Source organism: Trypanosoma cruzi, genomic scaffold (genome assembly GCF_000209065.1).
Source record: "Trypanosoma cruzi strain CL Brener 1047053516815 genomic scaffold, whole genome shotgun sequence".
Classification (NCBI taxonomy): Eukaryota; Euglenozoa; class Kinetoplastea; order Trypanosomatida; family Trypanosomatidae; genus Trypanosoma; species Trypanosoma cruzi.
This window is the reverse complement of record NW_001849573.1, coordinates 457,766-478,922: the sequence shown is the minus strand read 5'-3', so window position 1 is coordinate 478,922 and position 21,157 is coordinate 457,766. Positions and strand designations below refer to the sequence as shown.

The following is a 21,157-nucleotide window of genomic DNA, read 5'->3' as shown; positions in this document are numbered from 1 at the left end:
CTTTCAGAGCCTTCGAATTTCACAGTAACGATTAGCGTTTGGTAGTAACTTCCTTCTTGGAGGGGAGCAACAGGCAACAGCAACAGCGGCAATACACCAGAAAGGTCAGTGAGGAGCAGAGCAGAGCACCCACGCAGAGAGCGGGGTACGAGACAATCCGTAAGGAACAGCACGGAGGACCATCGCCCACAGAAAAGAGCAGCAACACGGCAAGTCACGGCGGGCCGTCGGTGTGTGCGGGTCAGTTCTCACGCGGTGCAACACGCCACACACAACAGGGAATGACAAACAGACAGAGGGAGATGAATGGATGCCGTCAGGAGGGACTCACGATCAACATGGCCCGTGAGCATGCGGCCACTCCACGCAGGAACACAGGAGAAAAGGGTGAGAGGGGGAACGACAAGAAGCAGCACAAAAGACACAAAAGAAACAAATTGCGGGCGGAAAAAGCAGCGCCACGGCCCTCGCCCTGGCCGGCAACTCCACACCAGCCCTCACACACACGCACCATCGCAGTGCTGCCAGTCCGCGGGTGAGAAGATTCGGCCCTCCACACAACAAACGCACACACCGCCAGCAATCACCCACAATGAAAGAGAAGAGACACACCGCCACCGCCTCCAGTTCAATCCCACAGCCAACGGCATACGGTCACAGCCCGCTGCCGGCACACAACGCACACGGAGCGAGCAATCACCAAAAGAGCCACACGCGGAAGCGATTCCTCATCCATCCATGACGCGGCGCCTCACTCCACGCGGTCACACGGAGTGCACTGTTTCCTCAATAGAACTTATTCTTCGTCCATCCCTTTAAGATGCTTCTGTTAGTGATGGGCCTTAGAACACAATAGAAGAAAATGGACAATGCGGTAACGCCGTGACACCACCAGCCACAATGATTCCCTCATACCGGGACAATTTTCCAATTACGCCTCGTATGCACACACAATCAACATACCGTATAAAAATCACCCAATGTTTTTCACCAGAAACAAACAACCCCACTCCTTCCCTAATTTCTTCGGTCACCGTTAAGTTCGATAGCGTTGGACATTTTGGCATTTGTGTGCGGTGCTGCCGCATGGGGATGGTGCACCTGCACCGTATGCACACACAAGCATCCAAAAATATATAACTCCCGCAATATTTTTTACCATAAATCAAAATGTCTCGTTCATTTTCAATTTCCTAATCTAGTTTCCCATTATTATTATCTTTGCACACTTCGGAGAGTTTCTTCTCTTCAAAAGTCTCTGTACGATATTGACACTTGGTACTGGCGCACCTCTTCCTCACAGAACACCGAATCTCACGGCTTTCAATGTCGCTCACATTATCGGAATTGACGACATCACATCTCCGCCAGCCATCCATCGGCGTGCTGTCTGCGTGCTGCACATAAATAATCTCCCACGACATGTCTCGGGAAAACTCCTCCCAACCATTAAAATATGCCGCCAGGCACTCAGTGAAGTGCCGCACAGTGCTGGCGGTGGTGTGGCGCCCACCCGCCGTAGCCATCCGCAGCCCAACCAGCGTCATTGGATTGGACACCAATATAAGACGTCCACCAGCGGAAGGTTTGTGGCCCACGGTTTGTGCAGCACCCCGTACTTTATTTTACGGATCGTTTTTTCATATGCACTCGGCAGCAAACCTTCATCTCCCTCGGGATGCAATTCAGGAGCCAACGTCAAGAGCAGGGCTTTGCTTGGCGTCCTGTTGGCGGCTCAAACTCCGTGAGTTTCGTCGCTATTGCCTTGACAAAGGCACTCTCCGTGAACGATTTCAAAGCAAACCATCCAAAAAATATTGGCAAAATATTATCCCTCGACGCCAACATCAGCCTCAAAAGGTTATTTTATTCTGCTACACTTGGGAAGCGTTCCAATGTCCGTTCCTCGAGGCAATCAGACATCGGTGCATTGAAAAGGATCACACCGCCTGCGTATATTTCCCGAACAGCTTCCACAGGCTTGTGGGACGGATCCTCAGAACACCATGGCGACTCACCTCCCCGTGAAAAATGCTCTTTCACAGTTATCTCGTTGATCGACTGCAATGCAAACCTCACCGCTCCACAGCGTTCCGTAAACGCCTCCTCATCAAAGACGTGACGTGGAATCGGTCCCGAAAGATACATGTGTTTTTTGACCTTCTTCCAGTATTCCGCTTGCTTATCTGGAGTCTCATCACGTCTCATCCAGGCACACATCGCCCTCACATCCACCTCGTCGGGGCAATTCACGATGACTCGCGCGGCCTGTAGCTGCTTCGCCCACTCATCATAGTTGGCTACCTTTGGGAATGACACCGCAATCATGTCCCATCCAGAAGTAGGCGCAAAATGTCTCAGTGGCGGCGTTCCCTCCCTTGCCACATCGTAGGTAATATACACATTCCCCCCATGCCCCCTCAAACTTCTCAACTCCAAGATGCACATGTCCTCATCGCTGTATCTTTTCACCGCTCTGGTGGTCTTGTCAAACACGCACGCATCTCCTCCACCAAAACAGTGGACTACCACTTTGATTTTCTCGACGTCGCAGTGCAGCAGCTGGTAGAGGAGGTACGAGCCGGCAGCCATCGACTTCCCGATCCCGGGCGTCCCAATCAACACACACGTCGCTTGGGCTCAAAGTCGGTCCCACCGTGAGGGCTGAACCACGCGGTTAGATCGCCCTTGACGATCTGCCACACTTGTTCCACCTCACAGTATACAAAACGTCCTTAGGAAGATCCTGTATCGTATTTCACGAGTACGGCCATCCCTTCTCCAAGGCGAGCACCATCAACACGGGAGGTGCCGCACCGAATTGCTGCACAGCGTCATTCTCTTCGATAGCGTCGTCAGCTTTCTTGTACGACCATGACTGTTCTGGCCTCCCCTCATGCACCCCCATTCCCGTCCTCGTTTTCTTTCGCTCCACGCCGTCCGGAAGTTCCACCGCATGGCTCCACCTCGCATTGTGCACAGACTCGTAGCATCCCTCCAGTTTCTTCGGTGCGCTCGTCGTCGTTGGGTTCCTCGCCTCCTCGGCAGCCGCATCCAAGAAATGTTTAGTGGAGTTATGAGCAGTTGCTTTTTACCTTCGCAGCAGCCAATGACCACCCCGGTAGATTGTTGACGCCCTTATCGCAAAGCTTGCGTATATCCTCATCGAAGATCACTTCACCCTTCACAGCTCGCTTCATACTCAAAAAACGACCCGATGCCTGTATTTCGTTCAACGCTCCTTTATCACGGATATACTTCGTGGGGTCCTGAAAAACTCCTCCAGCAAGACATCCCGATTGGTGTCCACAATGCCCCTGCCGTCCAGTTCCCTCGTAAGAAAGTCGTTCAGCCTCATTACGTTGACGCGAACTCTTCCTTTAAACAGTACGTCTTCGATATTAGTGGAAATGGTAAATTTCATTTCTTGCATTCCTCTTAGCCTTTCCTCTGCCTCCCGCCTCGCTTCTGTCGGTACCTGCGTGAGTACTCCGTTTGGTGTTCCCCTTGCAGGAGGAGTGATCGTATGCTTTTCTTTCATAGCCCCTACGTTGCCCGAGAGAGTGCACACCTTCGTGAAGAGGCCTAGTAATGGCCTCCAGCGCCTGGCACGCAGTTAAGTTAAGGATTTCTTCAAGAGGCCGCTGGTCTTGTACGTAATCATCCGGCTCCTGAGCAAACATCTCCCTCGCCACATTGTAGTCTTTCATCAACGGCCGCCCTGCCGCCAACATAATTCCAAAGGAAATCACTCAGCCTCATGTTGGTGCTGCTCATGGTCCACTGCGGCCACACTTTACTCCCCGCCACCCCACATGTCGAGCTGCAGCGTCGGAGCCATCACAAGAGCCACGGCGAGGTGCCATCACAACACCCGTGCGGTGAAGCATCCCACTCGCACCGCCAAACTGCGGCCAGCAGGCACCGCTGGCTCCAAAGGACAGTCGCGGCTGTCTCGTCTCGCTGTCCTAAAGGCGTTGGGCGTGGCACTCGCACGGCGGGGCGGTCGGTGCGTCATGCAGCCGCACTGCAACGCCTGTCGGTGAAGCAGTCGAGGCCTGCAACCAACCCCAACACCGCCACAATATCGCCCTTTTTATTTTGTTTTATTCACGTTTTCTGTCGGTTTGCCCCATCACTCACACAAAAAATAAGTGCACACCTTCACAAAAGGGAAGGAACAAAGAGAAAAAAAAACACGATCCCACCGTCCCGCCGCGGGTCAACACTCTCCTCCACACACCACCATCACCGCGCAGGAGACCGCAGCCACATCGCAGAGTCAACACCAAAATGTGCACCACACCATCGTGCAGTGAACGATGGGCGAGACGCAGCCATGCATCGCCCGCTACATTTTCCCACCAAGCAAGTATTGCGTGCCCGCAAAAAGTAGCAAACACAATCAGACCGCACACAAACCCAATCATTCCCCTCACTCGCTGAAGCACATCATTCGCATGGAGTGACAACATCTAAGGACACACCAGCAGTAGCAGGCTGCACGGAATTTCCCTGCCAACCCCGCAAAGAGACACAAAAACTCTGCGGGGCCAAAGTGGCAGCCTCTCGGTGTTGCCCGCAGTCCACATGGCAGGAAGAATTCCACGCACGCATAGTTTTGGACCCCATGCTGTTTGAGTGCCCAACAGAACATGTGAAAAAAATACCTGCGCGCAAGATGGAATTTAAATACGTGAAAAAGTCGGCCTGCTTTCTCCGATGGCGTTGGCGAGCAGTCCCACACAATCCAATCAAAGTAGCACGCCGGACAGAATGGCGTCCGTCAATCAATAAAAAAATGCGACACTGAAAGGGAGCAGAGAAGAGTTGGCGCATGCGATTGCCAGCAACAACTGTGAGCAAACCCGCCAGCACCAACCGAGGTGCCGAGGAGCACGTTTGTGTAGAACTGGCCGTCAAACAGAGAGGGCAAATAAAACAAAAGGGCAGCAAATCCTCTCGTTCAATGTCTCCTGACCGCGACACCAGAATCAAAATATCATGGACGACAAGAGCGGCAACGCCTTCTCCAAAACATCGTGTCAAGAAGCCGCAGGACCTCAGGAAGGGAGGAAGGCAACGGCGGCAGCCACAGCGGGGGAGGCAATAAAACGGCTGGCAGGCACCCTCACGTCGACGCGCACAACACATCCGAGTGGGCCGGGAGCACAGATCGAACCGCTCGGAAACACACGCATCAAATCCGCAAAACAAAGTCGCAGTGAATCGACAGGAACTCCCCGCCCAAAAAAAATTTATAAAGTAGCGTTTTTCAAGGGGGAATCCGCCTTTCCGACGACGGCACGGACGCCTCGCAGGAATTTCTTGCAAATCTCCCTTCGCAGGTCCGCAAGAAAACGCAGCGGAATAAAAAGAGAGCACAACGACACAAAAAAAAATAATCCTCCCAACCGACCATGTGGCAGGCCGCCCTCGCGCAAGTGGACAAAACACAACTTCAATCCGGTCTTGTCGTGGTGGTCGTCTCGCAACCATTTTTTTCCTTTTTCCCCGCAGTGCACATCCCCTCCCACAAATCATTTGCTCGGGCCATGTTCCTGCGGCCAAACATCACGCTGCTGGATCCCGCGGCACAGACCTCGGCACAGAAGTGAGGGGAGGAAGAGGGACCGCAGAAGGTGCGAGCAAACCCGAATTCGGTGGCGGTCGCTGCAGTGAAGATTGACGTCCCACGCGGCGTCCCTTTTCTAGGTCCGGCCCTCACCGTGCCATGCTCTCAGCGTGCGGTGCGCCGGCCGCTCCGAACATCCACACGTGCTTGCGTCTCACCGTCGCTCCCAGCCCCGTCCGTTGGCTGCATCAGGGATGCCGCCATCCAGAGACGGGCATAAGGACGCTGCATCCAACAAAACCTTCAGAGGCACCCGCTGGGCCAAAGACGACCATCGATGCGGGATGTGTGGCCCTTTCGCCGCTCACCTCAAATCGCACTTCTACGCCTCCTCGAGCAGCAGCAGCAGCATAAATACACCGATCCACTAGAGGCCGTCACCAGCCATTGCATGAAGACCACTGTGCCTCGGTGCTATGGAACCCGAATTGCATTGACGGGCCACTTCGGAAAACCCTGTCGCATCCTCCCCCATTATGCGGAAACACATCCGTCGTGCATGTGGCCACCGCAGCCAAATGAATCCGGTCCAAATACCATCCAAATCAAATTCCCCTTTCCGCAAGCCATTCCTCCATTCCATACGCCCTGACCCTCATCCGCACGTGCCCGCTCACACAATCCGCCACAGACAGATGGCAGCCGCCCAACGGTCCAAAACAACATGCCAAGCACACACGCGCATAACAAATGGCATGCGCAAACGCACGGCACAACGGCGGAGAAGCGCACACCGAAAGAATGCGGCCCTCCACAGCAGTCGCAGCCCACCGCGCGCATCACACCCGCAGGAAGAGTGACTCACGGTGCGCGCTCCCTCTCCTCCTCCCCTTCACGCCCACGAAGGAAGCAGCAGCCACACGCAACCGCCAGCACACGCTACAAAAGAAGCATCCAAATCCACTGAAATCTGCATTTTGTGCGTGCATGTGGTTGTGTGTGCCTGCAGACACACGAGGAAAAAAAGTAAAAACAGGAGCAGAGCATGTGAAGGGACGCACAAAAATGTACAGCAGAAGTGCATGACAGAAATAAAAAGAAAAAAACTGCTCAGGCTCATGATACTGCACTGCAGCCCAAGCAGCGGCAATTCATTAAAAAATTAAATAAAAATAAATAAATAAAAATTCATCTTCACCCTTCCACCCCTCACACTTTGGAAAGAAAAAAAAAGAAAAAAAAAAGAAAATGAAAATGAAAAATGTCGTCCTTTATTACGGCCACACCCAAATGATAAAAAAGTAAAAAAAAAAGAAAAAAAAAAAAGCACCCGACTACCATGTTGCTCCAGAAATTGACCGCATATTTTGTCCGAAAATAAATTTTAAAAGATATTTAAATGTCTTTCAACCGTCCGACCCTCCGTGTGTCCGCACATCGTTTATATTTCATGGGGTCATCCGCGTGTTGCTGCTCCGCTCAGCCCTCTCATCGGTGCGTGAGTGCGGCCCGCAGAGCACAGTCACTCGTGTGTGTGGGGACTGAGAGAAGCACGCAGACATGACGGCAGTCGCGTCACTCCATCGGGAGAGTGAGCGCAGCAAAAGAAAAAGAAATCATCGGAGGGGAGAGAAATGCTGACGAGGCCGACACCGAAGGGTGCGCCACCGCATGAAATAAACACGCAAAGCAAAACAAATCCTTAAAGAAAAACACGGCGGCAGGGTGTGGCTGTGTGTGTGGCGCTGCGGGTGTCTGCCAGCCCTCGCCGCAAGGAAACAAAACAGGAGGGAAGAAATGTGTGCTCCGCCCCACAGGCCCTCGTCGCACGCCCACACGTCACGGCTCCCTCAGCGCGCCGTTCGTCGCGGCCCCTCCTCATGCGTGCAGCAGGCGAGGCGCACAGGGCCGTCGTCATGAGCGTGTCGGTGGGTGTGCGAGTGGAGCAGTTGGGCGGAAACACACGGCACCCCTCGCAGGAAGAGTGCAGCAACAAACAATTAAAGAGGGAAGAGTATAAAAGAAAAAAATCCATAGTGATTGCCCCAAAAGCAAAAAAAGAGGGATGGGGGAAATGAAAAAAAAAAAAAAAAATTAAAGAAATTAAAAAATTAAAGCATTAAAAAAAAGAAAGTAAACAACGCAAACACACACAAAAGAAAAAAATTTATTTTTAAAAAATATTGGTTCCCACGGGGAAGTAATTCTGTGCAGCGGATGCCGCAATTATCCCACGCGGAGGCCAGTCACTCCTCACAGAGCCGCAAGCCCCCACAATCCCAACAGAAGGAGCAGCGGCAGCAGTCCGCTTCTGTAAACATTGCCAGCATCACCCGTTGCTCCTCCAACGGCATGGAGGCCCGGGGCCGTCGGCACTTGCTGTGTGGCGGCAGGCTTTCCCCCCGTTGTTATTTGCCGTGCTTCACTTTCTTTTCGAGACCGCTGCAAGTCCGTTTTTTCCTCTGGAGCTTCAGAAGGTTTCGTTGCAGGGAGAGCCACAATGTGTTCCCCTTCCACGGATGGAGAATTGGCTTCCGCTGATTCCGGATCTTCCGATGGTGAATCGCCATCTTCTTCCACATCGGCATTCTCACCTGAAAATGAAAACGGGCGGTTGTACAGCATGACGTTCGTCACAGTCACAGAAACGTCTTTTCTCTCTGCGTTTTCTCCATCCCCTCCAATGTAGAAGTGTGAGATCTCCTTCAACTCCGCGTTTTTCAATTCACTTTGCACACTCCCACAAACACGCTGACCATCAACGTACACGGAGCCCTGGGTGCCGTTCTGTAACACAATGGCCACTTGGTACTGTGTCCGTGTCTCCCAAGTGCTTTTAAGCCTCTTGATCTTGCCGTCACCGCACAGCACCCGCCACTTCTTTTCGCTTTCGTACGACAACTCCATAAGTTTTTTTTCACCACCGTCAAGACGCACACCCATCAAAGGAATGGGGGTATCTCCCTCTGGCACACCGTCGATGGACACAGTTGCCACAAGAGTGAAGTTGTAGTTCGCAAAGTGGTACAGCTGATTCTCCCCCTGCTCGCCAACAGGCCACTCCGCCCACGCTCCCGTGAACTTCACACCATTTTCCGCGGGTTCCGCCCCTGCATCCTCTGCACCATTGTTCTCCACTGTGGCGTTCACTCCGAGGTACTCGTCCCTCCATGTGTTACCAGAGAAGTTGCCGGACAAAAAGCCAACCAGCCCAGCTGTGATCTTAACAGTAGTACTGCAGGCAATGCCAGGTGAGGCATCCTTCTCAGCACTTTTAGAAGGGCACAGCTTGGAGACACGTCCGTCCACTTTCTTCCACGTCGCCAGCACATCCTTCACACGCTGCAGCTGCGCAGTCAGAAGCACAGAAAACATACCGGATGATGTTTCCTCAACGCCCTTCTTCTCGTACAGTGCAATCAACTTCTCATTATTATTATTCCCACCTTTGTACAACAGGGCGCTGGCGGCAGCGTCATCATCGGATACCGGCCCAATATCAACAATGTGCGTATTGTCCGTCAGCCAAAGATGGAGTTTCCCCTTCCGAATTTCCTTCTTATCTTTCTTGGAATACACCGGCAGAGTGACGAGCATCACATTTCTGTTATTTTCATCACCGCCAATCGTCGCTTTGATGAACCCGCTTCCAACGCCCTTATCATGTCGCTTTTGGTTGTTGCCCCACACGCGCGAGAGTGTCCCGAGCGCCTCCGTCCACGACTCCCCCATGTCAGCGGACTCGTACACCCTGCGGCGGCCATCATCACACGCAGTCATCATCATAAGTTTTTTGTCCTCCCACTCCACGACGGAGGGATCACTGCAGTCATCGGCAGACATCCCCTTCGACAGCTTCCAATTCTTAGCATCCGAGGAGTATATAATCAGCGAAACGGCCTTTCCATCCTCTTTTGTGTCGACCTCCTTCTTTGTGGTGCCTTCCAATGGAAACACAAGCCTATCGTCCTTCATCTTAACACCCGATCCACCGCCGCCGATCAGCCGCACCAAGGATTTGTGTTGGTTTCCTTTATAAGTCCACGGAATGGCGTAAGTATCGTCCCAATAAATTCTTTTATCTTTTTGATTCTCATCACTGACGTTCCCTTTCACCAGCACAAGTCCCCAGCCAACTGCCTGATCATCTTCGGCATATGCCCAACTATAGTTTCCAGCAAGCATGTAAATATCACTTCCCTTCACAACTGTTGTTGGTCGGCTCACATGTACTTTAGTCTTGCTTTGGGGATCATCCTGACCCGCTGTACTGCAGGCACGTTTCTCTTCTTTACCGGCAGGACATTTCCCTTCTTCACATATACATCCCTCCGGTACTTGCGTCTTCAAGTTACTCTTATCCAACTCCTTTTTTGGCTTATCATCAGTCAATGTCAACAACCCCGAGGCAATCCCAGTGAAACCGCATTCATCCTTCGTGCACTGAGCCTCGACAACGGCAAACACATCACCATCATTCGTCTCAACAAGACCTGGAAAACGCAAAGAACTCACTGTATCCCCATCTTTTGTATCTCTCCAAGCAAAAGGTGACTTCGGTACAGGTTCCTGAGATAGCGGTGGCTCAGCAGCTTGCTGATCCCCAACAGCGTTGCAGCACATCATCACAACAAGGAGGAGCAGCACCGCAGAGCAGAAGAGATGCCGGGACATGTTGGGCCTCTGCGGCCCACTCTCTCTTCCTTCCCTCCTCCTCCCGCTGGATCCGGTCACGCGGCAACGGTTGTGTGTGCGGAGTGCCATCACTGCAGCAACACGTGAGAGCATATAAATATGTGTGTGGGCGGTGTGTGTGCTGTTGGTCCTTTCAGAGCCTTCAAATTTCACAGTAGCGATTAGCGCTTGTTTGCTTTCTTCGTAACAGTGTGAGAGAAAGAGAGAGAAGAGGAAAATGAAGTGAAACACACCGCCACCCATCCACAGTGAGCGGCACCATCATCCGCACCGCAGTCACTCCCAACAGCAACGAAGCCTGCACACAGACACACGGAAAGAGAAGGAAGAACAGTGCACCGGGAACACACCGCGACTGCCACCAGCAGTAAAAGCAACAGGAGTCACGGCGGGTGCTTCTGCCACGCTTTAGGACTCTCCGAGCTACGCCCACACATGCTGCCGCCAGTCGTTTTACTGTTGTCTCCCCGCACCATCCATCGCACATCGCCCCGCACAGCCGGAGAATCCTTCGTCGGAAAATCGACAGCGGGAGAAACACCTCGGCACGTGCAGCTGCTGGGCAAGAATCCATGCGCACTTATCCCAGGTACCCTTAATGCCACACCACATCAGTCAACTACTGCACGAGGCCAACACCACAACCGCAGCAAGTCCAGGGGACGCACGGCGAGCTCACGCCCTCCCTCCCCGCAAGAGCCACCACAGCCAAATTGTGTGAAAAATGGCATGTGAATTTGTGTGTGTGTATGTTTGGCAGCGCCTATACTTGCAGAGCAGCCGTTCAGCACAAGAGAGTCTGAAGAAAGCAACGGCAGAGAGAGGCAGATAGCACACACGCAAATTACTCATATCATCACACACACACACACGCAGCCGCGGAATGGGTGCACTCAACCACAAAATCAAAAAGAAAAACAAAAAGCCGAAGCGTGGGACGACCAGCGCACACACTCTCACTGCTCCCGTAAAGCAAAACACACACACAGAGGGAGAGAGAGAGAGGTCGCCCACTCAATGCAATAAAACAAAACAGAAACAGTTACGGTGCTCCGCCCATGCAGCCAGGCAGGACGGCGGCGGTGCGTGTCGTGCAAAAGAGAGCACCAACGGGCCTGCATGGGTGTGCATGCATATATACAATGGGCACATCATTGTGTGTGCTTCGTGGGGTGAGGTGAGGGCGAGAGTCCATGCAAGGGGACACACACACAGAGAGAGAAGGACGAGTGTGTGTGCGGGCGGTGCACGGCTCTCTCACACTCACTCTCACGCGGCCACCACCGCAGCAGCAGCCGCACACGCAACAACAAGAAGAAGCAAAGGAGGGGAGGTGGTGTGGGAGACCGCGGTGCTGCCGTCACTGTCGCCAGTCGTCGCCGTTGTAGTTTTCATGGCTGCGGCCGTCGCTGGTGTTTCTTTCGGATTGGCATCTTTATTCTCATTTTGTTTTCCCTCTGCTGTCCCTGCGGCATCGGCTGCTGGGTCATCGTCGTCAGGCGTTTGAGTGCCTTTGGATTTTGTCTTATTTGATGCTTCCTCCGCAGGAAAAGTTAAAATCGGCTGCTCTTCACTGTCTGCTGATAACTTCTTTGTGGCGCCGGCATCATCTTTCATCTTTCTGTGCTCTTCATCTTCCTCCTCGTCTTTCACGTCGTCATCCTTATCTTCTTCATCGTCCTCCTCTGCCTCCTCTTCTTTCTTGTCAACCTCCATCTCATCTTCTTTCTTTTTGTCCTCTTCTTGTTGCTTACCATCCTCCTCTTCATTCTCTTGTCCCGTATCTTCGCTATTGTTTCCCGTCCCTGCCGTTGGTGGTGTTTGCGCTCCTGGTAAATTCGTTGCCGCCCCAGCTCCGGGTAATTCTGTCACCGATAGACCTGCTGCTTGTGACTCTGCCGATTCACCGCTTAGGCCAACTTCTCCACCGCCACCTGTGGAATTGTTAACACTCTGATGATTATTGCCGTTACCAGACGTAATGTCTTGAGGATCTTGAGTTGGTTCAGAGCATCCACCACCGCCGGCACCGCACCACAGCACGCAGAGGGCACACACCAGCAGCACACGGCCAGTCATCGTCATCGCCATCACTCCTGTCACTTGCGTGCAGCCTTCAGCACAAACTAACAACACGTCAACGCAAAGCTAAGAGACACGTCAAAAATCCACGACGGCTACAACACAGAGTATACAGAAGCAGAGCACATAGAACGAGATAGTTTGGATCAGCACGATTGCAGAAAATGCACGCCGCACTGAAAACCACAACACTAAAAACCACGAAAACAAAAAATTAGAAAAAAACCCAAGACTCCAGTGTGCATGCATATGAGTGTGTCTGGGTTGCGTTCAACGTGACGGATGTGGAGAAGCAACCCGGAGCGCACAGCAGGACAGCGGAAGCAAATGAAGCAAAACACAATCACTATTTTCTCTTACTTTATACATCGGACCACAGTAGAAGCGCACAAATGTCCCCGTGGTTGAGTGCTGGCACACACAGCCCGCACACACCTCTTCAGCCCACAGTGGTGTACACCAGCGCGGACACGGCGACCAGCAGCGGGGCACACACCCACGCAGAGCTGCTGAGGCTGCCGTCGATTTCCCGAAGACGTGACGGTGCGTGGAAAGTCGTTGTGGTTGGCGCCTCTGCATTCATGGCCGTATCACTTGGTGCCTCTGACGTAGTGGTGGTGGTCGTTGTAGTAGTTATGGTCGTTGTGGTTGTCGTGGTTAGGTGCCTGTTCCTTAACCTCTTTACCGGCTAGCGCCACTTCTTTATTATGCTCCCGATTATTTACATCTGACTTATCGGAATCACCTGTTGATCCTGGTGAAATGATATTTTCTTCTGATGCCCCTTGCTGACCAGACGCACCTATTCCATCTTGAAAGCAGGCGCTCTACTTGGTCCTTCTTCTTCTGCACCTGTCGGAAATGGAGTTGCTGACGCAGAGACTTTCTTAGATGGTCTCTCTGAATGAATGGCCTCCTTATCTGATGTCTGTCCATTATCTTCCATGACTTTTGCTCGTGTATTGTCGGAATCGTTTGAAACCACTGAATCCTGGAGCGTTGGAGTTTCTGCAGCTTTTTCAGCTTTATCTTCACTCCCCGCCGCGCACACATACGGTCAGCAGCACAGGGCGAGCACCAACAGGGCGCACAGCAGACGGCACGTCATCATCGTGAGTGTGGTCGTTCAGTGGTGTGGAGCTGATCTGCGCAGTGAGGGAAATGGAGAGCAACAGGGGGACGAGAGGTGCGGCAGACACACACATGAGGAGAGGGCAGCAGCCAGGCATGCACCGTACGCCGCACACCACGCACGACACACACTCCAATCCACGGCAGCAGGCACACACAGAAGCCCTGCCGCAACACCAACACACAGATGGAGGAGGGAGAAGCAAACAGGAGCGGCACACAAGGCTCCACCGCATGCACACACGGCGAGAGCGGTCCGTCGTGTCGGCACCCCTCACGGAGGGTACGCACACACACAAGGAGGTGCAGCGCACACAGCAACACAAAAGCAAACTAACAATGAAAAAAAGGGAGATCCCCGCACACCACGTAAATTACTGGTCCACGGGAATCGCAGCCAATATTCATCACAAAGCAACATTTCATCCTATTTTTGCTGTATGCTGTTACAATAACGAGTGAGTAGCGCAAGGGCCGTCCGTACAAAAGTGGCAAGCATTCCGTCCGAAACGTGCCGTCGTGCGGGCTGGGGCACTCCAAAACACCCGCATTCCCAATTACCAACGACGGGGCATCTCTGCAGTGGATGGAGCGAAGTATCCCGTGGTCCATCTCGAGTGTCCGCGGTTGTGCTTCCTGCGTGTCTTGCCTGCTGGCGTGCTTGGCGCTTTCTGTGGCGAACTGTGTGCGAGGCGCCTGTCAACAAGACGCTGGCGCCATTGTGGCATCCGCATGGGAGGCCTTCGCAAACTATTATAACGCCAGGCCGAGCACGTCGGGAATGTGCCCTCATATTGTGGACGGACGAGCGCAGACTATGCTGCAGGTTGCGCAGGAGAAAGTCAATCCGCCGCTCGCTGGTCGGCAAGGATTTGCGGCGCTCACGTCGGGAAGAGCTTCCGGCGGAGGCAGCGGCGGGCCAGTCTCCTCAGTGAGGGAGGGACGGCACCACCAACACAGAGGGTTCCTTGTGATGCGAAGGGCACGCGCAGGCATGTCGAGGAGTGGGCAGGAATCGCACAGTGCTTTTGCGCAGAGCCGCCACTCGGGGCACGATGTCCGGGCCGTGCCAGGAATAGAGTCCCTGCCACACCGACAGGCGCCTGCCATGCGGTGTACGCGCCTTCCTTTTCTTCTGGGCGCCCCTCCAGTACGGTCACCTGACTGCAGTAAAAAAGTCCACGTGCCAGATTGGGCTGCCCTCCTGCGGGAGGGATCGTGCAATCATGGCCTCGTCGTCAGCGGCCTCATTGCGTGGGATACCGCAGTGCGATGGAGAGAACATGAATTCTACAGAGTGAACTCGCTGTATCAAGGAGAGCAGCATAATCCAACTCTCTTCAGTGACGTAGCCTCGCACGGCCAGTGGAACGACGCGGAGTGCCTCAATTCTCGACAGGGAGTCCGTTGCCACCAGGATTCGTGTGGGCGATTGGGATGTTCCCAGACAAAAAGGTATGAGATGTCTAATGCCATTTTCAGTGGCAAGGCACTCTGCTCTCTATGAGCATGCGAGCCTGCCAGCTGCTGCACGATGTACCTCCACAGGGAGATCATTTGTCGTGGTGGAGCCGTACAATAGTGCAGCGGATACAGATGCGAGCTCAGCGAGAGATGAAGAAACGTCTGTCCATAATTCAAAATCATACGCTCCCAGAGAGGAGTAAATAGAATAAAAAGCCGTGCGCTTGACGTCGTCAGAGGCGTTTTGGGCAAAGCGTAGCAGATTAAATTCCACTTTATTGCAGCTCACAGTGTCCCAGGGGAAAATACGATGTTGAATAGGAGGAGCACGATTGTGGCTGTGGGGTGTCCCAATAGTATTACATACGCGGTGTAATCCATTAATAACAGCATCTCTCAGGAGCGGGATCAATGTCGGCGCTTTCACGCATGGACGGCGGCATGGCCTCCAATCAGATTGCGCCACACACGTCCTCAATACATCGGAAAAGTATGAGGCGTTCGTGCGGTGTGGGTGCGCGGAACCCAACGATCCTCCGCAGCGGTGCTGGATTGGTGGTCAGGTGGACAGGATTATACTTCTTTGCTGCGCGTGGGCCGAGCGATGCCGTGCAGTTGTCCGGCACCCGTTCACCTCCACAGCCTGGAAGTGAATGGGGGCCGGACACAGTGCGATTGCCTCGTCGCCGTCGTGCAACGCACTGTGGACGCACCAGCCTCTGCACCCAGCCGCAGCTGATGGCGGCGTGGCACAGTCTGCTCTGCAGCGACGGTGACGTGCACACCAAAATTGAGGTGTCGATCAATCGCATTGCCGAGCAGACGCACCGGGTGGGACTTGACGCGTTGGTTCCCACCGCCCAGACGATGGTCGGCCGTGTCCTCGTCGGACTGTCGGTGTGAGGCGATGTAGAACAGAGCGGCCCCGCTCCTGTCCGCGTTGATCTTCAGGCTATGCTCGGCAGCAAATGTGGCCACAAGGGACAGGGCAGTTGGCATTGCCGCAGCACAGGCACGGATGTCCACATACAAGGCAACAAGCGTGCGGCCGTCAGCGTGAATGAACGCCGACGCAAAGTGAATGCTGTACAGGCGGCGCAACAGACCATCCACGCGGTGGAGTAGGAGCTGCGGTCCAAGGAAGCTGCATTGGGCTGCCACGGCTGAGGCGAGCTGATGCCAGGAATATTCTCGACGAGCACACACCCAAACGCCGCCGCCTCGCAGGTGATTGCGCTACCAGCGTTGGGAGCGACGGCCCAGGCGCGGTAGCCCGTCGAGCACGGCCAGCACACGCCCATCGTCAACGGCGTGTAATGCAGTCGAGATGCCGATCCGGACGGCGAGAGAGCGGTGTCGGCGACGGTGCAGCGCGGGACGCCGCCCCTGCGACGCCCGCACTCCACGCTAATGCGCTCGCTCGACACTCGTGACGCTTTTTCACTCACAGGCGGCGGTGGACCAGTCCTTCGCTCACCCCTAGCAGGGCAGAGAGCGGCGGGATGGGCCGGCAACTCTCTCCCTGTGCGGCATGTGTCCTTCCCGTGTCTGTGGATGGAAGTGGTGTCCCTCTTTTCCCAGGAACCTCGCAGACTACCGTCGGCGAGGGAGGTATTGATAATCGTTCTGTGCAAGCAGCGGTGCAAGATGGCGCAGAAACTCACTCAGTACGCCGACGGGTCCAGGGGCCATGCCAGGCAAACAGTCGCGGATGGCCAATTCAGGTGCACACGGCGTGAAGGGCCAATTCATATTCCAGTCACCAGAGGGCACGCAAGCACAAGGTGTGCGGACAACAGTGGGGATCGCAGCAAGTGTGACGCGGACAGTGTGACGGACGAGCGGGTTGCCTGCTGCAGAGGCAGAGCACAGACGCGGTCCCGAGAGTACCGCAGCACAGCCGATTAAAAGGAGCGGGGACATGGCGCCGCCATGCCTCGGAGCATCACAGGCTTGGGCTCGAGAGGGCACCAGGCTGTTTTGCACGGGCCTCTGGCAGCATGGAGAAGCCACGGCGAAGGGTATGATTGCGGTCCTCCCATTTGCGGAGCAGTTCAGCTCGGGGCAGGCTGCCTCCGGGTGAGGCAGTGTGCGCGTCCCATGCTGCCGCTGCAGTGGACTCGGCATGCTCCATTCCGTCCGTCCAGATACATGTGGGAATGTCACGGCTGCCGCGCGGTATGGTGCATTTGCGCATCTCCAACCATGTGGTCACAGTGGCCAGAGGTGTTACACACGCCGAAGTGGAAGCATCACAGTCGGCTTCACGCAGGACAAGGACGAAATGTTTCCGTCGTGGCAGCATGCCTGCCTGTCGTGGGATGCCGTCCTCCGTCCCTGCAGTGTGGGATGGCAGATGGTGGTCCGAGTCTATGTAAACAGGTGGAAGTACAGTGGAAGAAACGCAGTACGCGTTGCGCAGTAGATTGGGGAAACGAGACGCTGCGGCCGCTGATCCACGTTGCCTGTGCCGTGTCGTCAGAAAGCACACAGTCCATGCCGCTTGAGGTGGTGGCGAGGCCCTTTCCTGACGTAGTGGATGGTGAGCGACCGTCCCACAGCTCATGGTGTGAATTCAGGTCAACTGCAACAGGCGCTGCAGGAACAAGGCGACGAATGATGCTCTCAGAGTGTGAAACGTGAGCGATTGCCGGGAAGGCTGCAGAGGTTCACCACGTACATGCTGGGGCTGGCCGGTGGGCACACGCGGAGGGCGGTGGTCTCCAGGCAGTTGGTGCCAGCAGCGACAGGCGCTCGCACGGAAAGGTGTGGCGCACCAAGAGGGCCACGCCACCGGCACGCCCACTGCAGGCCTGGTGGAAGTCAATGCAGCCAATGAGCCTAGTCACTGGGCACTCTGGTGCCTGCTCTCCTGCAGAACAACGGTGTCGGGATGGTGCTGCGCCAGTCAAGCAGCAAGGGCAATCCTGAGGGGCGAAGGGCCTAAAGTTCTGAGATGCGGCTCTTACGGACACCACCGCAGCGGGTGATGCTGGCGGAGCGACCGCAATGAAACGACTGTGCGGTAGTCAGTCGGGCTGCAGGCAAACCGCCTCGCCGCTCCACAACCAACAGTGCATGGGACCTTCTCGAGGGGTGACGCCGTCGTGGTCCCCGTCACGCCCGCAGCAATGCCCTGCCGCAATCACTCCCACAGAGAGACAATAAAGAGTCTTGTGGATGTGTGCCGAGAGTACAGCAACTGTCATTGCCAGAGAAGGCCATCGTGACACCGTCCGTCACGCGTCAGCACACACCGAGCAACGCACGCACCCGGCAGAGCAAAAACAACTAGAGGAGTGGAGAATGACCCCAAGAGCAGGCAACACCTCCACACATAGCGGACATCGCACAGCCACGTCAGCCGGCCTCCAGCACCATGCAACAAACTTACCACACGCATCCATCCAATGACACCGTGATTCCCACCGCCAACGGTAGACACGCAGCGACCATAATATGTCAACACGGGATGCAGGCCAACGTCCCACCGTCGCCAAGACATTCCTGCAGAGCACTGTGCGACAAAGTATATATGTGTGTGAGCTGGAGAAACGGAAAAAGAAGAGGAGCACAGAGAGGCACATCAACACAGCAACAGGCACAACTGGATGGCGGCGATACATGAGGCACGGCCTCAACCTCAACAATCACACACAGTGGCAGCACACACCCATCAAATAAAAAACAGAACCAAAATAAAAACAAAAGAAAAAAACACGGCGGCAGGGTGTGACTGTGTGTGTGGCGCTGCGGGTGTCTGCCCGCCCTGGCCGCAAAAACAAAACAAAACAAGAGGGAAAGAAATGTGTGCACCGCCCCACAGGCCCTCGCCGCACGCCCACACGTCACGGCTCCCTCAGCGCGCCGTTCGTCGCGGCCCCTCCTCATGCGTGCAGCAGGCGAGGCGCACAGGGCCGTCGTCATGAGCGTGTCGGTGGGTGTGCGAATGGAGCAGTTGGGCGGAAACACACGGCACCCCTCGCAGGAAGAGTGCAGCAACAAACAATTAAAAGAGGGAAGAGTAGAAAAGAAAAAACGTCCATCGTGATTGCCCCAAAAGCAAAAAAAGAGGTGGGGGAGCAAAATAAAAAAAAAAACAGACGAAAATTAATAACAAAAACAAAACGAAAGAAAAAAATCATAAAACCAGAAAAAACAAAAAAAAACAATTTGAAATATTTTCAAGCAAACAGCAAAGAAAAATTAAAAACAATTAAAACAATCGTAAGAGGACAAAAAACAAAAACAGTTACGGTGCTCCGCCCATGCAGCCAGGCAGGACGGCAGCGGTGCGTGTCGTGCAAAAGAGAGCACCAACGGGCCTGCATGGGTGTGCATGCATATATACAATGGGCACATTATGTGTGTGCCTCGTGGGGTGAGGTGAGGGCGAGAGTCCATGCAAGGGGACACACACACAGAGAGAGAAGGACGAGTGTGTGTGCGGGCGGTGCATGGCTCTCTCCCTCACTCTCACGCAGCCACCACCGCAGCAGCAGCCGCACACGCAACAACAAGAAGAAGCAAAAGGGGGGAGGTGGTGTGGGAGACCGCGATGCTGCCGTCACTGTCGCCAGGCGTCGCCGTATTATTTGTTATAGCTGCGGCTTCGACAGTTTGTGTTTTCGTTGTATTTCCTTCGTTATTTCCAACTTGTGAGGCTTCGTTCATCGTCTCACCATCAGGTGTTTGATCATGTTTCGGAATCTCTTCTTCATTGCTTTTCTCATCGTCATTTGTAATGGCATCTTTGGAAGCTGAGGGTGTTGTTGGAGTTGATTCGGCGTTACTTTCTGTTGGTCCGTCTTTTTTGGTGACTGTGGTGGGGACGTTTTCTTCTTTCCCTGAAGTACCTTCTGATTGCATGTCGTGTTGAGATTCTTCTTTTATCTGTTGCCCTGAAACGACATCTGCAGATGTGGTGCTTTCGTTTTTTATTTGTGCCGCTGCTGCAGGTGCTGGTGCTTGTGGTGCTGTTGATGATGGCTGTTCTTCGGATGGTTTTTTGTGTAGTTCTGGTCGGGTTGAAACATCACCAGAGCTGGACTGCCCCTTCCCTGGTGTTGCATCTGAAGTTTCTGCTGGTTTTTCATTTTTTCTCGTTGTTACTGGTGCTGGTGGCCCTTCTCCTACTTGCGGCGATGTTAATTTTGGTGTTTCTTCTTCTTTGGTTTTGCTTTCTAATTTCTCTTTTTGTACTGTTTCCACTTCTTCCTCCTCTTCTTCTTCTGTTCCGAGTGGGCTTTCAGGTGGTGAAATGACCACAACACTTTGCTCGTTGGTGCTGTTTCCTGTTTGTGCCCCCAAAGAATGATCCTCCTCGGGACCTCCCTTGCCAGCAGCAGGAGAAGCCGCAGCAACATCGGGTGCTGACGCCATCGCAGCAGCACCGCACCGCAGCACGCAGAGGGCACACACCAGCAGCACACGGCCAGTCATCATCGCCATCACTCCTGTCACTCGCGTGCAGCCTTCAGCACAAACTAACAACACGTCAACGCAGAGTGAAATGAAAAGGAGAGACGAGTCACACAGTGACACGCACCGTCCCATCCAGCAATGAGAGTCACGCAAAAACAACAACAATTGGGTGGACGCGGCTCAACAACAATCAAAACAACAACAAAAAGAGGAGCGCTTCTCGCCGTGCACCGTTCCTCGCACTCCCACAATGTCACTATTACTGTTATTCCCTCTCCTCAGACCCTCACAGGCACGCCACGCTCACTTCAACACGCGCCCCTCCAGCACAGGCCTCGGAATCGTCGGGCCCTCCCACCAAACGCAGCCGTCATGCGCTCCCGCCGCGCCGCAACGTACGCCACCTCCTCCCTCAGTCCAGCAGCTCCGTGTCCGCCACTTCACACACGATCGCCGGAATGCCACGGCCGCACAACACGCACAAGGGCACATGCAATGTCGTGCCGCCATCCACGTCGCACCGCAAGATATTGCCATGCGCACAGCACAAACACGGCGGCAACAAGAGGAACGGGATGCATACAAGAACATACCGCAGCCCTTTACTTCTCTCTTCCCCAGCGGATTGGCGTCCCACACGCACAGTGAGGCACGGCGCACACCATCCGCTCCCCTCCGAGCGCACTCAGCAGACCGACGCTCAGTCACCCACGTGCCATCGCAACGGGGAGCACAAAAAATCGTCGTCGCGGAACATCGGTGCCTCTAGCAGGGAATAAAGAGAAA

The 21,157-nt window shown here is 54.2% G+C and overlaps 3 protein-coding genes and 2 pseudogenes across 3 annotated transcripts, besides 10 other annotated features; all 5 read right to left on the bottom strand.

Moving 5' to 3' along the window:
- Nucleotides 1-21,157: part of a sequence feature (areas not merged during assembly with more than two copies in the genome that could not be assigned to a particular haplotype) that runs on past the window's edge.
- Tc00.1047053508433.50 lies at nucleotides 1,078-3,771 on the bottom strand (annotated as a pseudogene).
- Nucleotides 6,729-6,764: a sequence feature (AT_rich).
- Nucleotides 6,796-6,837: a sequence feature (T-rich).
- Nucleotides 6,871-6,901: a microsatellite.
- Nucleotides 7,623-7,741: a sequence feature (T-rich).
- Nucleotides 7,829-10,363, bottom strand: Tc00.1047053508433.40 (trans-sialidase, putative; the record flags this gene model as incomplete). The annotated part of the gene is made up of 1 exon (XM_813596.1): nucleotides 7,829-10,363. The coding sequence occupies one exon, from the start codon at nucleotides 10,361-10,363 to the stop codon at nucleotides 7,829-7,831; it is 2,535 nt and encodes an 844-aa protein (XP_818689.1).
- Tc00.1047053508433.30 (mucin-associated surface protein (MASP), putative) lies at nucleotides 11,540-12,361 on the bottom strand (the record flags this gene model as incomplete). The annotated part of the gene is made up of 1 exon (XM_813595.1): nucleotides 11,540-12,361. One exon carries the CDS (start codon nucleotides 12,359-12,361, stop codon nucleotides 11,540-11,542), a length of 822 nt encoding a protein of 273 aa, XP_818688.1.
- Nucleotides 11,897-12,045: a sequence feature (GA-rich).
- Tc00.1047053508433.20 lies at nucleotides 12,792-13,463 on the bottom strand (annotated as a pseudogene).
- Nucleotides 12,961-13,010: a microsatellite.
- Nucleotides 14,052-17,769: a mobile genetic element.
- Nucleotides 19,032-19,198: a sequence feature (T-rich).
- On the bottom strand, nucleotides 19,424-20,398 carry Tc00.1047053508433.10 (mucin-associated surface protein (MASP), putative; the record flags this gene model as incomplete). Its single annotated transcript, XM_813594.1, has 1 exon — nucleotides 19,424-20,398. The coding sequence occupies one exon, from the start codon at nucleotides 20,396-20,398 to the stop codon at nucleotides 19,424-19,426; it is 975 nt and encodes a 324-aa protein (XP_818687.1).
- Nucleotides 20,108-20,180: a sequence feature (GA-rich).